A 17,939-nucleotide genomic window follows, 5' to 3' on the forward strand; every position below is an offset into this window, starting at 1 on the left:
GGGATAGGGGGTCAGTAGAGGGCCTGGGCAAGGACCCCATTACCTGTGGGGCAGTAGGGGCAGCAAGGGGATCGGGGGCTGTAGAGGGTACACTGCCCAGGTCTGTGGGAGCCATAGGGGTAGCTAAGGGTTCGGGGGGTAGGGAGGCTCCTTGCCCAGGCCTGTGGGTGCAGTAGGGGTAGCTAGGGGTTTGGGGAGCAGTAGAGGGTAGTGGGTGCACTTCCCAGGCCTGTGGGGGGAGGGGACCTCTAGTGGCTGTGGGAACAGCACATGATGCCTGTAGCCAGGGTTGGGAAGTGTTGCCTGTGTTGGCTGGTGGGTTCTTAGGGCTGGATCCAGATTGGTTGCTGGGATCCTAGCATCCAGGGAGGGCCCTGGGGGTTGTTCTCTGCAGCTCATCTCCTCCCCCACACTTGTTCCCAGCCCATGGCCTGGTCAGGGCCCACTCTGAGGTATGGGGCATTGGCCCCATTTAGGGGGCTCTGGCCCTTGATGTGAGGCTGGTGCAAATCCTCAGGAGACCTGTGTGACCCACTTTCCAGCTGGCCCAGAAAGCACCAGGGGGATGGGATTTGCATGCCACTTGTGATGTCACATGTATGGTCTGGATATTCCACCAGAACCCCTCCACCCTGACACCTGGCTCTTAAAACTCCTGCTGTCCAGACACCTGGGTCCAAACACCCTCCTCCTGTCCCCATGTCCTTGGGCTCTGGGCCCGAGGGAGTGTCGCATCCTCTGTCTGATCCCCATGGCCCAACACATCTTCCTATTGTGCCCAAGGTAAACATAAGCCTCACCAAGGTGGTGCCCCAGTGTCTGGCCTGCAAGTGCCAGGAGGTGTGGGGGAGGTGAGACCCCGGGCAAGGCTAGGATTAACTCCCCATGGCTAGCATGACTGGGGCTGCAGGAATGGAGTAGGGGACAATCTCCCCTCTGTCAGTGCTGACCCCAGTGCAGTGCCAGGGAGTGCTGTGCTGCAGGGTCAGGTCAGGGAGCACTGGGCTGGGGGAGAGGACATGAGGGGTGTGTGTGTGTGCTGTGCTGAGGGATGGGGACACCCTGGTGGGAGGTGGAGACTCCCATCCCAAGTGCCCCATAATTTATTATGCTAATTTATTGTGGCTCCAAAATAGAAATATTAATGAGGGAATAAACATAGCACCTGCCCCATCATACTTGCTCCCCACAGCACCCTCTGCTGGGAGAGGCTGGATCTGGAGTAGCTAGGAGCTCCCCCCCAAGCCAGCGCCCTGCCCTACTCCCCACAGCGCCCCCTGCTGGGAGAGGCTGGATCTGGAGTAGCGGAGAGCTCCCCCCAGCCAGCGCACTGCCCCACTCCCCATAGCACCCTCTGCTGGGGGAGGCTGGGGCTGGAGTAGCTGGGGGCTGACCCCTGCTTTGGGGGATGCTGGGATGAAATACCCCCCACGGTCTCTTCCCTGCACTCAATGTGTGGAGGTGGTGGGATGCGGTTGCTAGGTAACCCCATTGGAGGATGCTCCCTCCTCCCCCCTCATCCTGGGCGGGGGGACTGGCATGAATTGAATCCCCAGAGCATGGCAGTGTCGTGAGCTGCAGGTGGTGCTGGGGGGGGGGCACTAGGGGCCCTCTCCATTTAGGGGTAGGGCATCTTCTCCCCAGTTAAGTCGAGGGATGGGGCAGGGGAAGGGCCTGTATCTGTATCTTTGAGGGGAAGGGTGTGTCTCCTTTCTCTCTCTCTGCCAGGCTCCCCCCCTCCCACATGCTCCCTGGGCTGTCACTTCCTAGCACGGATCTCCAGGCACGCTCAGATCTGATGGGACAGTCAGCCCACACTGCGATGCCAGGGCTGGGGGCGGAAAGGGCTGTGCTGGGATTCTGAGGGGATGGAGCAGGAGATGTGGGCCTGGGGGGCCCAGTGCTGAGTCAACCCCCCCCCATGGAGGAGGATCCAGGAGCTAACAGGGACACCAGCTTTTAGGAGTGGCTAGGTCCTTGGGATACTTGGCTATTCTATGCAAATTATGTGGTGAGCTTATTTGCATTTTTACAGGCAGGTCAGTTGAAGCAAGGAAGCATTGTGTATTTGCATATAATTTGCATATTATTAATATCCAGCTTTGTGTGGAATGGTATGGGTTCAGCACTCTGTATCTCTCTGCAGCCCGATAGCCCCACACAGCGCGACCATCTTCCAGCTGGTTGGGGGCTGGGGTCATGGGGCAGTTCTAGCTGTGCCCCAGGCAGTCCTGGGTGCTCAACTGAGCCTGCCATGAGGGCAAAACAGGGCTGAGCCTGCTATGGCAGCCAGAGCCAAGCCCCACCAAGCACTAAGGAGTGGGGCCCTGCTGCCCAGGGGTGGCTTCAAGCTGGTGACTAAGAGAAGAATGGCTTGGTCTGGCCCTGCCCTGTGGCTGGGCATCTAATCCTCTCCCCACTAGGGCCTGGGAAGAGCAGGCTCTCAGGAAATTGAGGCCTGAACTCTAACGTAGGGTTGGGTTCCTCTGCCCTCTGGACACCCCCTAGCCCCACTCTCAGCCCTTAGCCTGTTGCCAGTGAGTGCCCAACAGTGCACCTTAATCAAAACATGAGCAATCCCAGGCACACAAAGGTAGGAATTGGAGTGTGAGCACACCTGGGTGCTCCCGCACTACGGGGTCAGTGCGAGGATAGTAGTTATTGCAACCTCCTCATGCTGACTTGGGCAGGATCTTGATTGTCTCCCACCCACCATCCCTCCTCCTGCACCCATTTGTTCCCAACCCTCCCTGGACCCAGACCTCTGTCCCTGCACAAGCTTCTTTCCCTCCATTCTTCCCCATGCCTACTTCTCTGCCTCCACACGTCAAGCCATCTGTCCATCCCTACACTTACCCTTCCATCCATCTCCACATGCTCGTTCCTCCAGCCTCCTATCTGCCTTGGTAAAAGGAGTTTTCAGATTGCAAAGTCCACTACTGGGAGTGGGGGGACTTCCAGGATTCATGTATCCCATGCAGCCTTCTCTTGGTCCCCCTGTGCAAATGTGTTATGAGTTTGACATGGTCTGGAATGATGTCTTTGCACACTATTCCCCCTTCCTTTCCCATCCCACCCTGCATGAGCCGCCAACAGGATCTGAACCTTCTAGCTATGGATCACAGACCTCTCCCAAGGTGCTAAAGGATTAATTGGAAGCTATGTGACCAGCTGCAGAGGAGGATGCAGCAACTGCTTTGCCCGAAGTTTGCACAGCGATTAACAAGATAGCAGCAGAAAGTTGGGAGCCAGGACTCATGGGTCCTCTCCCCAGCTGCATGGGGGCGGAGGAGGGCATGGGTTCTGCTGCTTATAGCAGTAGGGGTTGGGAGGCAGGACTCCTGGGTTCTAGCCAGGGATAAAGTCAGTGGTATGTGGGGAGGAGTCAGGACTTGTGGTGTCCCTTCCCACAGACTATGTGCTGTTCTCAGGGGAAGCCCCCCTGCCCCGTGTGATCCTGGAGAGTTTCTTAGCAAGTGTGGGGACTCCTGTGTGTGTATGGGGAGGGAAAGGGCTCCAGAAAGGTGTTATGTCCAACTATGTCCACTGGGTGGCAGCACTATGCTGCAAAAGCCCTTTGCTCCTCTCCCTGCAAACACCACCCCACCTGTGAGTGGTTTTGGGCAGGCCATGATTCTCAGTGTGTGCTGGGGAGGGGGTCGCCCCCTGCGGAGGGGCTGGAGAGTTATATGCTGCCTGTGGTGCTAGATTCCCCTGGCTCTGTTTGCTTCCCCTGGGGCTTGGGAAGGGTCTTCTGCTTCCCCCCAGTGTGAGCCGCCCCCCTGCTTTGAGTTATGGGGCTTCCCATGCAGCTGCTGCTTGCTACCATAACACACTCAGCACCCCAAAGCCTCAGCCAGGACTGGCACCCGCTCCCTTGTGTGCCTGGTGCCATATAGGGGGGAGGGATAGCTCAGTGGTTTGACCATTGGCCTGCTACACCCAGGGTTGTGAATTCAATCCTTGAGGGGGCTGTCTAGGGCAAAATCAGTACTTGGTCCTGCTAGTGAAGGCAGGGGGCTGGACTCAGTGACCTTTCAGGGTCCCTTCCAGTTCTGTGAGATAGGTACATCTCCATATATTATGGATGTGTCACCCAGACAGTCTATGGCGTGACCTGTGTTTCCAGCTTTGCTGGCCTGGCTCTGTGCACTGGGGAGCAGGATGTTTGGCTGACATTGGTATGCTGGCAAAAGCCCTGGTGTAGGCCTGGTTCTCCCAGGGTAAAGTACTTTACACCAGTGTAGTACATCAACCCCCCAAATGTATAAAGCTAGGTATATTAAGTCAATGGGATGACTTGGGGGGGCCCTGGCATGTGGGTTCTGAACCCCTGGCATTGGCAATATTAAGACCCAGTCTCCACATGAGCTCCCAGAATGAGCCCATGGCATGATCCTTGCCTTTCTAAACAAGGAGGTGAGGAGGTGACCTTACCTCTGCGGACAGCACTAAAGAGACGGATGATGAGCACTGCAGCCAATTCTAGTGCCTGCATGCTTTAAAAGGATGTGGAAGAATGGGAGAGGCCACAGAACCAACCTGTAAGGCTGGAGACCATGGGCGGCTAACCAGGCATTATCTCTTCAGCTGATCAAAGGAAGATGACTGAGAGGTGACTTGATTGCGGGGTGTAAGGGCCGTCACGTGGCAGAAATACCTGGACTCTTTAACCTCGCAGAGAAAGGGAGAAGAACTACCACTGGCTGGAAGTTGAAGCCTGATACATTCCAGTTGGAACTAAGGCTCAGTTTGTTTAACGGGGGGATTAAGGCAAGGGAGGGGATGGGCTCGCTGTCTCCGAAGGCATCCAATCCTCTCTGGGAGATGCTGTAGCCAGATTCAGGTTCTTGGGGTCAGTACAGGGGTGCTAGGGTGTCATTCTCTGGCTGTGCTTGACAGGAGGTCAAACTACGTGACTGTCTGGTCTGTTCTGGACTCACTGCCTTTGAATCAGTCTGTGGCCAGTGATCCAGCCCATGGCAAGAGTTGAGTGGGAGGGTTAGCCTGGGATGAATTTTCTGTGCCAGGGGCTGGGGGAGGCGTAATCTGGCTTGGGGACAGGGCCAACTCCAGGGGTTTTGCTGCCCCCGCCCCCCCACAAAAAAGCCACAATTGTGATCTGTGGCAATTCAGCGGGAGGTCCTTCGCTCCGAACGGGAGCCAGGGACCCTCTGCCAAATGGCCGTCAAATAGCTGGACGTGCCACCCCTCTCTGGAGTGGCCACCCCAAGCACCTGCTTGCTAAATTGGTGCCTGGAGCCGGCCCTGCTTGGGGATGATCTATGGTTTCTCCTTTCTGGAGAAGGATATATCAAAGTTCTAAGTCCAGGGTTCTCAAACGGGGGGTCTGGACCCCTCAGTGGGTCACGAGGCTATTACATGTGGGGGGGGTCCTGAGCTGCCAGCCTCCACCCCAAACCCCACTTTGCCTCCAGCATTTATAATAGTGTTAAATATGTAAAAAGGTGTTTTTAATGTATTAAGGGGGTCACCCTGTGAAAGGGATCACCAGTACAAAAGTTTGAGAACCACTGTTTTAGGTGCTGTTCTGGGGTCTTCAGCATCTTCCTGTGCGGATTATTGGTTCCATGGGCAGAGTTATTGAAACAGGAGGGGGGTGTCAAAACCCTACTGCTTCAGAGCGTGAGCTGATCCCAATGACTGGGGACTGGGAGAGAACATCTCCTGTCATGAGGTTATCCCAGGACGGTCCTCCCTGGGGCTATGGCCCAGCTGCAATGGGACTGGGGGTGGCTAGACTTGGGCTAATGGGAGAAATCGGGACATTAGGCTGGGAGCGAAGAGGTGGAGAAGACAGGGTTAGACAGAGCTCTGAGGTCTGGTCCTGCTGGGCTGGGCTGGGCTGGAAGTTGGGTATGGGAGGGCAGCGGAGCCCAGCCATGAGTGCAACTGTGACCTGGTCATTCCTCACCTTGGCCCAGTGGGTCAGTTCCATCCCTGAAGCCCCACAGTGTGGGTGGGGAGCATGGTAACGAGAGAGAGAGAGATGAGGGGGGTGGATGGAAGGATGTGTATAGGGGGGTGGATGGAAGTGTGCCCATGGGTGAGGAGGGCAGGAGTGGTGTGGGATGGGTGTGCTTGGGATGAGATGGATGGAGAAGTGCATGCAATGAGGGAGGGGTGTGTGGGAGGAGGGAAGGAGGGTTCTGTCTGCCCAGGAAGACACCGCTCCCTACTGCATCATCTCTAACCCCCTCTTCCCCCTTCCCTAGATGTGCGAGGAGCCCCCATGCACCGCATGCCCTACATGCACTCTCCCTATGAACGCCCAGCCTGGAATCCACGATTCTGCATCATCTCTGGAAACCAGCTGCTTATGCTGGACGAGGACGAGGTGAGACACGCAGGGATGGGACAGGACATACAGCTGAGGGGGAGCATGGGGCTTGCGGGGACCCCAGAGGGACCCCCCCACCCAGAGCAGAGATCCCTTCCCTCCTGGATCAGCCCCTCCCTGTCTCTCAAGCACAGAGCGACCCCCCCCCCCGCCGCTTTTCCCCTCACTCAGAGCTCTCACTTCCCTCCTGGTCCCAGATTTGCCCCAGCTGAGAGGTCTCCCTAGAATATGATGTAGTGTCCCCTGCCCCTGAGCTTGGGGCAGGGCTTCTTCTGAGCCCATCTTGGGGGGAGGCTGCAGTCCTGGTGCTGGGGTGCTATGCAGCCTGCTCCCTCTTGGTCCCCTGGGGTAATGCTGTACCATGCCTCAGCTGGGTCCCCCCCGTGCAGGATAAAGCCACACCTGTGACAGCTTCAGGGGTTGAGGATTGTTGCTCTTTGCACTCCTGCCCTGACACAGGCAGCTGGGGGGCAATGGGGGAAGCAGGGACCCAGGGGCTGGGGTGTTGGAAATTAAAGAGGGGATGCCCTCATGCAGCACTAACCCCCATCTCTCCCTTCCCTCATCTCCAGATCCACCCGTTGCTGATGAGGGAACGGCGAAGCGAACCCTGCCGGACCAAGCTGCTGCGCCGCACGGTCAGCGTCCCTGTGGAGGGGCGGCCTGAGCACGGTACAGCAGGGGGACAGGGACTGGAGGTTGGGGGCGCTGCACTGTGTGGGGCACAGGGTGGAGAAGTGGGGGGTTCTCAGCATGGGGTGGAGAAGTGGGGCTTGCGGCACTGCAAGAAGTGAAGAAGTCGGGGTCATGGCGTGGGGTGAGTGGGGACTGGGACAGGCTACAGTAGGGCATGGCCAGCCAGCACCCTACAGGGATGAACTCACTTGATCCTGCAGGGACACGTGCCCCATGGCACCCAATTCCAAGTAGCTCCCACAGATGTGCATGGTCCACAGTGACTACTCCTCACACCCCTGGCACCCATTCCCCATGCAAATGCAGAAATAAATGTCCGATCACAACCAATTCCCCGGACACATATTCCAGAAATAGATCCCGCATATACTTGCATCATGATCCAACTAGATCTCGACACCAACCTGCTCTGTGGTGCCTGAGTCCCAGTAAATCCCACAGAGACACGCACCCCCGAGTGCCTGCTCGCAATAGATTCTACAGCAAATATCACCTAGATTCCACAAAAACGTTCACCTTGCAGTGCCCAGTTCCCAAGTGACCCCCTCTGCCCCGGTGCCTGATCCTCTGAGATCTTACAGGTACACATGCCTTGCAGTCTCCTGTCCCCACAAGATCCAACAGACACTTCCCTCATGAGCCCCACTAGATCCCACAGCCAACGTGCTCTGTGGCATGTGATCCCAAAGACACTCTCCCCTCTGCATCTGGTGCCCATGAGATTCCACAGAGACATGCCCTGTGCCACTTAATGACCCCAAGATCACACAGACACATGGCCCTACTTGATCCCACCGTGATGTGCTCTGACACTGAACCCAACAGATCCCATAAGGGTTAGGGTTAAATTCTCTGTAGATCCTAACGTGAAGCAGGCCCACAGTGCCTGAATCCCAGTAGCTCCTATTTGTGAAACATGAGCCATAGCACCTGACCCCCAGGGAATCTCAGTGAAACATACCTCCATGGTCCTCAGGCCTAGAAAATCCTGTGATTAAACCAATCGGGGGGGGGGGGATTCACTAGAAGATCTACCAGCAGACCCTTGGTAGATCCAGTAATTCAAACACTCCACAGCAGCTGATCCAAGCAGATCCTGTAGTGAGACGCTTCTGGGAGGGGCATGAGGTCAGGTGCACTGGGTCCCTCTTTACACAGTAAGGGCAGGGGCAAGTTCAATATGCAGCATCTCTTGGTCCCCACTGGGTGGAGCTCCTGCTCTCAGAACAAGACAGCTTTGAGATAGGAAAGTTGGTGGGGGATGGATGGGAGGTTAGGTCTATCCCCTCTGTACTCACTTTAACCCAGTGCCATCTGGGTGAACCCACCCCTCCCTTGCCCCTAGGTTATGTTCCACTGGGCCTTTTTGCTTCCCCCAGAAAAACTGTCCCTGCATTTCCCACGCTGCAGGCTGTGAGTACCCATCCTAAACTCCCTGCCTGGAGTGGGAGATAGGGTGGGGTTGGAGAGAGAGAGAGCTCTGTATGGGGGAAGGAGGTGCTGGGTTGCATTGGCTGTGGGGAGATTGGGGGTCTTCGTATGAGGGTATTGGGAGGAGGTGGTGACTGGTGTGGGATGGAGTGGGGGGGTCTCTGTATGAGGGAAGGGGTGTTGGCCAGGTTGTGGGGGATGGGGAACTCATGGCATGCAGGGATATAAGAGGGTGAGGTTGGCTGGTGTGGGGTGGGTTGGGATGTCTCTGTATGGGGAGGGAGGAAATGAGAGGTGTCTGTGTGGGGAGGATTATGGAGGGGGCTGCTGGCTGGCATGGGGGGATTGGGGTCTCCACTCCCAGTTTCTGCAGCCTGCTACATTCCAGTGGGTATCCCCCCAGAAATGCTGTCTGGTGCCATGCCAAGGAGGCAAGAAGAACCATCCCATAATAAGCCACTCAACTGAGTTGCAGCCACGCATGGGTGCTTGGCTACAGTTGCTAGGGGAACCCCTCTGGCAGAAATCCTGGCCTGCAGCGCTGTGAGAGTCCCTGCCCCCAGGTGGCGCAGGCAGGCACCCAGCTGCCCGGTTCACTCCCAGAACCAAGGCTGGCTCCAGGCACCAGCCCAGCAAGCGGGTGCTTGGGGCAGCCAATGGAGAGGGGCGGCACGTCTGGCTCTTCGGCAGCAGGTCCCTCGCTCCCACTCGGAGCGAAGGACCAGCCGCTGAAGACTGAAGCGCTGGCGGTAGAGCTGATTGCGATTGCGGCTTTTTTTTTTTTTTTTTTTTTTTTGCTGCTTGGGGTGGCAAAAACCCTGGAGCTGACCCTGGATAGAACCCAGCAGTCCTGGCTCCCAGCCCCCCTGCGCTAATCCCTTCCTGGAGCTGGAGATAGAGCTCAGGAGTCCTGGCTCCCAGTTCTAACCTCACTAGATTCCACAGCCCTTCAGAGCAGTGTGAGGGGGGAGGGAATGTGGAGGAGTCAGGCTGGTGTCCTGTGTCTGCCCCCCGTCTCCTCAGCTCCCCCCTCCCCTCCCCATGCTCGCCCCCCCAGAGCCCCATATACACTAACATACCCCCTCCCCCTTCCTCTCAGCATTTAAAAAAAGACATTTGTCTCCCTGAGAAGTTGGCTTAAAAGGTTTCCATGGAAACCCCAAGGAGAGATGAAGAGAGGTGACGCAGCCTCGCTGCTGTGGGGATGAAACAGCCCGGCACCCATCCTGTGTCTTGCAGCCTGGCGCCCCCCGGTGAGCCTCCCACCTGGCGCTGTGCAGCCTGGCGCTCTCAGCTGAGCCCCTCCTGGTGCCTCACAGCCCGGTGCCCCCAGTGCCCCACACCCCCAGCGCCCCCTGCTGAGCCCCCCAGTGCCCCACAGCACAGCACCACCTATTGCACTCACTCACTCTCTGCAGCCTAGCACCCCCTGCTGAGCCCCTCAACACCACGCAGCCTGGCACCTGCTACACTCTCACTCTCTGCACCCCGGTACCCCCTGCTGAACTCTCCCAGTGCTCCCTGATGACACCACCCCCCTCCCGGTGTCCCACAGCCTGGTACCCCCTGCTGAGCCCTCAGGTGCCACGCAGCACAGCGCCCCCTATTACACCCCCCCCCCGCAGCACTGCACTGGGATCAGCACTAACTGCCAGGGGAGAGTTCCCCCTGCTGAGCCCCCTGTGCCATGCAGCACAGCGCCCCCTACTGACTCCTCTGCCCCCCAGAGTACAGTGCTCCTGCCACACTCTGCCCCCCACGCCGCACACAGGGCCCCTAGTGCCACGGTAGGATCAGCACTGACTGCCAGTGGAAAGTGCCCCATCCCCCGGTTCCTTGCAGCATTGAGGGGATCTCTCCCATCCAGCTTGTAACCCTGCTGATCAGGGAACACTCCAGAGCTCCAGGGCTGAGGAGCCATCTGTGGCTGGCTTGGCCCAGCTCTTTCCTTTGGGGTCGCTCATCTCTGCCAATCTCCCCTCTATTCTCAAGACTATTTTTCCCTCTACTCCATTCCCTCAGTCAGCATGTCCCTGCAGGCCTGTCCTCCCTCCAGCATCCCCAGGCCCTGCTGCAGATGCCTGGGTCTCCTGCACACACCAGGGAGGAGTATTGCTTGGAGCAGCCATGGAGCTGGGGATTGCTGGGTGAGAGGTAGGGGAGAAGTTAGGGTGAGGGCACAGGGGCAGGGATTTGGGTTCAGATGGAGGGGATAGGGTTAGGGGTGAGTCATTGGCTATGGTAGGTATTACAGATGAGAGGTGAGGAGTTAGGGTTAAAGGTTCAGGTGGGTAGGGGTAGGTGTTACGGGGTAAGAGTTGGGGTTAAGGTTTAAAAGCAGGGAGTTAATCTAGGGGTGAGGGTTCTGGACTACGGTAAGGAGTTGGGGGATGTGGGTTATTTGTACAGGTCTAGGCATTAGGGGTACAGATATGGGTAAGTTTGGGGGAAGGGTAAAGTTTAGGGCCCACTAGAGGTTTGGATCATGCTGTAACATCTCCTGAGTGGTTGCTAGTTAACTCAAGCAGATGACCGTGATGGTGAATCCTGGTGCAGACGCTGAACACGTGTAACCTCCACCTCATAGGGACTGTGACCAGGGGCAAATCTTCCTCTCCTGGAAGATCTTTGTGGAGTGTTCGCACTAAGGCCATGTCTGTGCGGGTGAGGATGGGTGGGTGTTACCTCAGCTAACTTAGAAGCAGACAGTTGTAGCCTAGTTCTGGGAGAGTGTACACCAGCTAGCCCTAAGAGTGTATTTGCACAACAAAAAAGGTGTGTTCTTAACTCCAATTAGCTACACTGGGATAAAATAGCAGTGAAGACATGGCACCTTGGCTTTTAACATGGGTTCTCAGCGCGAGTTCAACCATGTCTCTCTGGCAGCTTTAACTGGAGCTCCTACACTACCTTAAAACCTGAGCTGCCACATCCACTGTTGTTCTAACCTGGGTTAGCGAATTTCAGAACACAGCTTTTTCCAGTGTCCCTGTTCCTGGTTTTGCAGTATCCCTCTGCTTGCTAACACAAACTGAAACTGCACTTCTCCTGTGTGCCCTAGGATTTGTAAAAGCTACCCCTCTGATACTTGCCTAGGATTGTCACCTATGTGGAGAAACCCCCTTGTCCCTAGTTTGATATGTGTTTAGAGGCAGAGGCTTTTCCAAGATGTTGATTGTTAGCCAACACCTGCTCACATCCTCCCTCCTAGCCTGAGCTAGGTAGATGTCGAGCTAACTTGAGTTAACAGTGGAGTTTTTCCAAGTGAAGATGCACCCAGGGCATGAGGATATAGGGCTGACCATGCCTCGCTCCAGCCAGCTAAAAAGTACCTGGGCCTTGTCCCCACTAGGATCATACAGTGAGAAAGCTTGATGTAAAACCACACCTTGTGTGTAGTGAAGACATGGCCTAAATGGAGTGGATTTTACACTGGGTTTGGCTGCTTCTGTGGTTTTAAACCTGGTTTATAGCAGTTTAGTTTGTGGGACAAAACTAAATCATTGTAGGCAGTTTGAAACTGCTCTTCGACCATCCCTGTACACAGCAGGCTGGGTCTCACTGAACCAGTTTAAAGTGGCCTGATAGGGTTTCTGTGGGGCCTGAGGCGTTTGGAATTGGGTTAAGGGGGGTCAGGGTGACAGGCTGAAGATGAGCTATAGGTTATGATTAAGGTTGAGGGGGTGGGATTACGGCTGGGGTGATAAATGGGAGAGTTATGGTTATGGTTTGTGGGTGGGATTGAATGGTTGGGTCAGGATTCAGACAGAAGGTTAGGGCATATGTGGGGTAGGTTCAAGGCAGGTGTGGGATCCCATTGGACTCACCCAGGGAACAGCTGGGATTTCCCTCCTGCACCTCTCCCCCTTCTATCCATAGCTATCCTGACAGCCCCCTTGTCACACCCACCCCCTCACCCTGCCCCCCAAGGCTCCCTGAACTTCCCTCTACTGCTGCTCCAGTTCTCCAGGTCACCCCCAGCTCTTGCCCCACCGTGTGCTCACCCTGACTGTTCCCTATTGTCATTGCCTTCCTCTATGTTGTGCCCCCCATTTTCCCTGACCAGCTCCTGCCCTGCCTGCTGCACCTATGTTCCCCCCATAGATCCTGTCCAGCTCATGTCATGCTGCCCTCTACTCCCAGTGCCACCTTCTCCCTGGTCCCCCTAAGCCATCCCCATCTTCCCTCCTGACTCCCTCTTCCAGCCCTCTGTGCTGTTCCTTCAGGCTGGTCCCCTAACACTTGGGGCCCCAGGGTGACGGCATAGCAGGTAGGGTGGAACAGGTGAGTTGGGCAGGGGTGTATTTGAACATGGGGTGGGGGGGTTGGTGGCTGTTGTCAATTGGGCGGGTGGCTTCTTTGGGCCGCTGATGATATGTGTGAGAGGCCCCACCTTGCCTCCTTTGAGGGAAGTGAATGGGGGGAGGGTGAATGGGGGGCTGACTGCTTTCCATTAGGGAGTAAGTGCAGGGGAAGGGGCTGCAGGTGTCTTCGGGGAGGATGTTCTCTGAGGAGGAGGGTTGCACGTGGTGATAGCAGTGGGGGAATATGAGCATGGGGGCAGATGCCTTCTGGGGGGGCAATATGAGCAGGGAGGCAGGTCTCTGTGGGGGCTGCATGTGGGGGGGAGGTCTCTTTATGGAGGGGATGCAGCAGGGGGCGGAGGCCTGTGGAGGGCAATATGAGTGTAGGGGATGAGTCTCATGAGGGGGGGCAGGAAGTGGGGGGGGGGAATATGAGCATGAGGGACAGGTGCCTTCTGTGGGAGGGATGGGGGGAGCCAGGAGGGTGAGGGGGGCAATGTGGGGGGAGCAGGTGCCCTCTCTGGGGGTGGGAATATGAGCATGAGAGGAAAAATGTCTTGTGGTGGGGGCAGGAGGCCTGTGGGGCACTATGATTGTGGGGGAGCAGGACTCTCTGTGGGAGGTTGGGGGGGGGGGCAGGAGGCCAGTGGGGGGGATGCATGTGGGGGCAGGACTCTCCGTGGCAGGGGCTGCGCAGGGGGGCAGGAGGCCTGTGGAGGGGGATGCATGCGGGGGCAGGACTCCCTGGGGGGCCCAGGGGGGCACTATGATCGCGGGGGGGGGGGCAGGACTCTCTGCTGGGGGGGAGCAGGAGACCCGTGGGGAGGATGTGTGCAGGGCGGGACTCTCCGGGGGGGGTAGCGGGGGGCAGGAGGCCGGGGGGGCACTATGATCGCGGGGGGGGCAGGGTCCGTGGGGGGGGAAGCGTGCGGAGCGGGACTCTCCGGGGGGGCAGGAGGCCGAGGGGGCACTATGATCGCGGGGGGGGGGGGCAGAAGGTCCGTGGGGGGGGAACCGTGCGGGGCGGGACTCTCCGGGGGGAGTAGCAGGGGGGCAGGAGGCCGGGGGCCACTATGATCGCGGGGGGGCAGAAGGCCCGTGAGGGGGAAGCGTGCGGGGGCGGGACTCTCCGGGGGGGTAGCGGGGGGGCAGGAGGCCGGGGGGGCACTATGATCGCTGGGGGGCAGAAGGTCCGTGGGGGGGGGGAAGCGTGCGGGGGGGGGAGACTCTCCGGGGGAGGGTAGCAGGGGGGCAGGAGGCGGGGGGCACTATGATCGCTGGGGGGCAGAAGGACCGTGGGGGGGAAGCGTGCGGGGGCGAGACTCTCCGGGGGGAGTAGCAGGGGGGCAGGAGGCCGGGGGCCACTATGATCGCTGGGGGGCAGAAGGTCCGTGGGGGGGGAAGCGTGCGGGGGCGGGACTCTCCGGGGGGGTAGCGGGGGGGCAGGAGGCCGGGGGGGCACTATGATCGCTGGGGGGCAGAAGGTCCGTGGGGGGGGGGAAGCGTGCGGGGGGGGAGACTCTCCGGGGGAGGGTAGCAGGGGGGCAGGAGGCGGGGGGCACTATGATCGCTGGGGGGCAGAAGGACCGTGGGGGGGAAGCGTGCGGGGGCGGGACTCCCCGGGGGAGGGGGTAGCGGGGGGGGCTGCGCGCGGTGCCGGAGCGGGCGGGGGGAGGCAGCCCCGCACCGCGCCCCGGCCCCGCAGGGGTTAACCCCGCGCCGGCACGAGGCGCGCTGGCCCCGGGTTGGCGGCGGGCGAGGAAACGGCAGCGCGTCTCCTAGCAACCGCGCGGCGTGCGGGATGCTGGAGGCGAGCGCCGGGCCCGGAGCCGCCCAGCCGCGCGCGCCGCCGCCGCACCGGAGCCGCCGGGGCCCGGGCATGGGGCGCTAGGAGCGGGGCCCCGCACCGGCGCGCGGGATCATGGGGCCGGGCCGCCGCGGGGCTGCCTAGGGGCGCCGGGCCCAGGTGAGCGGCGGGCGCGGGGGCGGCGGCGTGTGGGAGGCGGCAGCTGGGGCCGTGCGCGGCGCGTCCCTGCGGGGGGGCGACTGTGTGTGTGGGTGGGTGTGCTTGTGCAAGGGTGCGTGTGTCAGCGTGCATACGTGTGCAAGGATGTGTGGGTCAGTGTCAGGCTGCAGCTTGTGTCGTTGTGTGTGCCCCTGCTGGTGAGAGTGTATGGGGAGAGGACTGCAATTGTATCTGTGTGCAAGTGAGGGGATTGTGTCAGAGAGTGTGGCCAGGCTGCGTGTACGCGCGGCCATGTCAGCATGTGCAAGATTGTGTAATTGTGGCTGTCAGCGTGTGCATCTGTCAGTGCGTGCGTGTGTGTGTGAGACTGCCAGTTAGTGTGTGCTACTTTGTGTCTGTGGGCTTGTTCCTGTGTGTGTAGGGTTCTCTGTGCTTGTGTCTGTGTGTGTTTGGAGGCTTGTGTGTTCAAGTACATGCTGGTGAGTGCATATTGGGTTGTGTGTGCATGCAAGTGTGTGACCATTTCAGTATGTACGTAAAGGTTGTGTGTCTGTATGTCTCTCTCCCTGTGGGATGGTTAAATTGTGTCTGTCTCTGTATTTCTGTGTGGGTGTATGTAGGGTTGTGTAAGATTGACTGTCAGTGTGATTATGTGTGTCTGCGTGTGTGATTGCGTGTCAGCAGGGTTCTGTCAGCGTGTGAGTGCACAAGTGTGTGCCTGTGTATTTTGGCTTGTTTCTCTCCCTCTGGGGATGTGGGTGTGTGTGTGAGGCCCACTCACCCCATTCATATCTCCTTTCTACTTCTGACTTGGCTGAAGTGGCTGCTCCTACAGCTGCTGTGTGTGTATCCCCGTGTGTCTAGGATATATATGCCTGAATATAATTGTATCTTGTATGTATAGTGTTGTATCTCTGTTAGTGTGTGTGTGTATGCATGTGAAAGAGAGAGTATACAGTTGTGAGTGTGCTTAGTTATGCCTCTGCTTGTGTGTCTGTGTGTAGAATGTATAGAGTTGTGGGTTGTGTCTCTGTGTGTGGTTCATACAGGGTTGGGGGGGTTGCCTTTCTGCATGGGGGTATGCATCTGGTTGTGGCTTTGTGTCCATGTATAGGGTTACGGCTGTGGGGCGGGGTTGTGTGTGGTTGTGTATCTGGGTGTAGCTGCTGCAATGTGGGGTGGGGGCTGGAGCAGGCCATATATCCAGAGGTGGTGCAGTGCTGCTAGCCATAGGGTGGGGTGTGCGGGGTTGTGGGTCCAAAAGCAGCGCTGGCTGGGAGCCTGGGCTCTTCTCCAGGGCAGGTGTGGATGAGGTAGCAAGGATAGCAGCCGGTCTGGGCGGGGGGAGCTTGGATGGGGCCATGCCAGGGGAGCCTGCAGGGGGGAGAGCTCCCTGGAAAGCTAGGGGGAGGGATGCTCCTCCCTCATTGTTAGTGCTTGCCCTACTGTGCTGCAGGGAGTAGGGTGGGGGCAGGGCTCATAGGGGGTGCTCCCCATGGCAGGCAGTGCTGAGGGACATGCTCTGTTTCATCCTGGAGATTCCTTACAATCCCTGTTGCTTTTCTCTTTGGGGTGAGCTTTTGGTTACTGTTCCAGCTGTGTAGCTGTTCAGCATCTTTCCTGTCCCACACCAGAGTTGTCTGCCTTTTGAGGGATCACTGTATGCCCAGCCCCTGAACCCCACCCCAGAGGCAGCTGCATTCCCGTGCTGGGTATGGAGTCAGTAGCGGAATTGAGGAGGGAGGCTGTGGCTGTACTAGGCTACAGGGTTCTGGGCTGCCAGGCTGGCTGGCAGGGATCCAGACTGGGCAGGATGGAGTGTGGCTGCCCAGCCCATGCTCTAGAGTGGGGCTGCCCTATAGGGATGTCAGCACTTGTTGAGTGGAATTGGAGCTGCCTGCTGGGGGTCATAGGTGCTGGAAGAGAGTTTGGAGAGCATAGCTCTGAGAAGGGGAGCTCCACCAGCATGGCTAGAACTGCCCAATCCTGGCTCAGCTGGGAAATAGTTCCCCAGATCGTCCACTCACCCTCTGTAGGGTTCAGGGTTAGTGTCCCAAGCTCTCCTGCAGTCTCAGGCAGCTTCACTGTTTGCGGGGATTGTCAGGCCAGCGCGGGTCTGTAGTGTAACCCAGGGGAAGGGCTGAGGATGCCGTCCTCTGGGGTGTACCCTCCCTGCTGCCTCCCACCCCAATTCATCTCTGTGCCCTGCCTCCCGTCATGCCCTCTGCCCCTCTCGGGATTTTCTGTGTCTGCCCAACTGGGTGTCCCAAAGGCAGCTGAAAGAGCCTCTGACCAGTGCTTGTGCTGTGCAGGGGTTGCGCTACGTTCACAGAGGCTTGTGCTTCTTAACTCTGCCCCTGCTTCGTTAGGGTGGTGAAGAGGGACGGGGAGCCCCATGCAAAGCCAGCTGGAATCGGTCTCCTCTCCATGCAGCTATGCAGTGCTCTGGGGAGTGAGTGCTGGCCGAGGCTGTCTGCGGGGTGGCAGTGATGGGGATGCTGCCATCCCACAGGGGTGCTCCTTAAAGCTAGGATCCCAGGAGTCAGAGGGAAGATGGGGAGGGACGTTTCTGGTCTGGTGTGGGTGAGCAGGTTTTACCTTGTCACGCTTGTCTCCTTTGTGAGGTTATGGAAAGCCCTATCTCTGCATAGGGGGTGGGGGGAGCACGCAGCAGTTTAGGGTGCACTGGATGGGGTGGCAGAGCGAAGGGAAGCTGGGGGTCTGGAGAGAGGGACAAGGCTCTAGGCTGGAAAATATTCCCCTCACCTCCCCATCCTGCTCCTGGCTTCATGTGGATGGATCAGACCTGGGAGTAACGGGACTGAAGGGTCAGATTTCAGTGGTGTTGGGGTGGCTGGACAGCTGAAAATGACAGTAGTGGCAGAGGGGCTGGAGTGCTGTGCAGGTAGATGGTGTGAGGGAGGGGTGGCAAAAGGGATGGATGGATACAGAGGTGTGTGTCGGGATGGATGGATAGAAGGGTGAAACCAGACACAGATACAGAGATCATATTGATAGATGTGTAGGGTGATGAGGGATAGAAAGTTGGCTGGATTTGAAGGAATAGGTAGATGTGTGTGAAGGAGAGTGCATGGTGATGGATAAAGGGGTGTGCATGGAGACAGATGGTGTTGGAGGGGTGTACGGGGATGAATGAATGGATAGGTAGATGGGTGTGAAG

General features: G+C 58.1%; 1 protein-coding gene across 8 annotated transcripts in view; it reads left to right on the top strand.

Moving 5' to 3' along the window:
• The window catches only part of LOC115639761 (ras/Rap GTPase-activating protein SynGAP-like), a 50,651-nt gene that overhangs the window by 2,237 nt on the left and 30,475 nt on the right, over window positions 1-17,939 (top strand). For 6 of the 8 annotated variants that reach the window (XR_003997744.1, XM_030542718.1, XM_030542719.1 and 3 more), the window contains exons 2-3: window positions 6,237-6,358; window positions 6,934-7,033. Coding sequence is in view for 5 of the 8 variants with exons in the window: in XM_030542718.1 (XP_030398578.1) it covers window positions 6,237-6,358; window positions 6,934-7,033 (222 nt within the window). In the remaining 3 variants the exon portion in view is untranslated. Of the gene's footprint in view, window positions 1-6,236; window positions 6,359-6,933; window positions 7,034-8,431; window positions 8,471-14,698; window positions 14,759-17,939 lie in introns of those variants that run through there. The other 2 variants (XM_030542724.1, XM_030542723.1) reach the window with 2 other exon arrangements.

Source organism: Gopherus evgoodei, unplaced genomic scaffold (genome assembly GCF_007399415.2).
Source record: "Gopherus evgoodei ecotype Sinaloan lineage unplaced genomic scaffold, rGopEvg1_v1.p scaffold_118_arrow_ctg1, whole genome shotgun sequence".
In the NCBI taxonomy this organism is placed as follows: domain Eukaryota; kingdom Metazoa; phylum Chordata; order Testudines; family Testudinidae; genus Gopherus; species Gopherus evgoodei.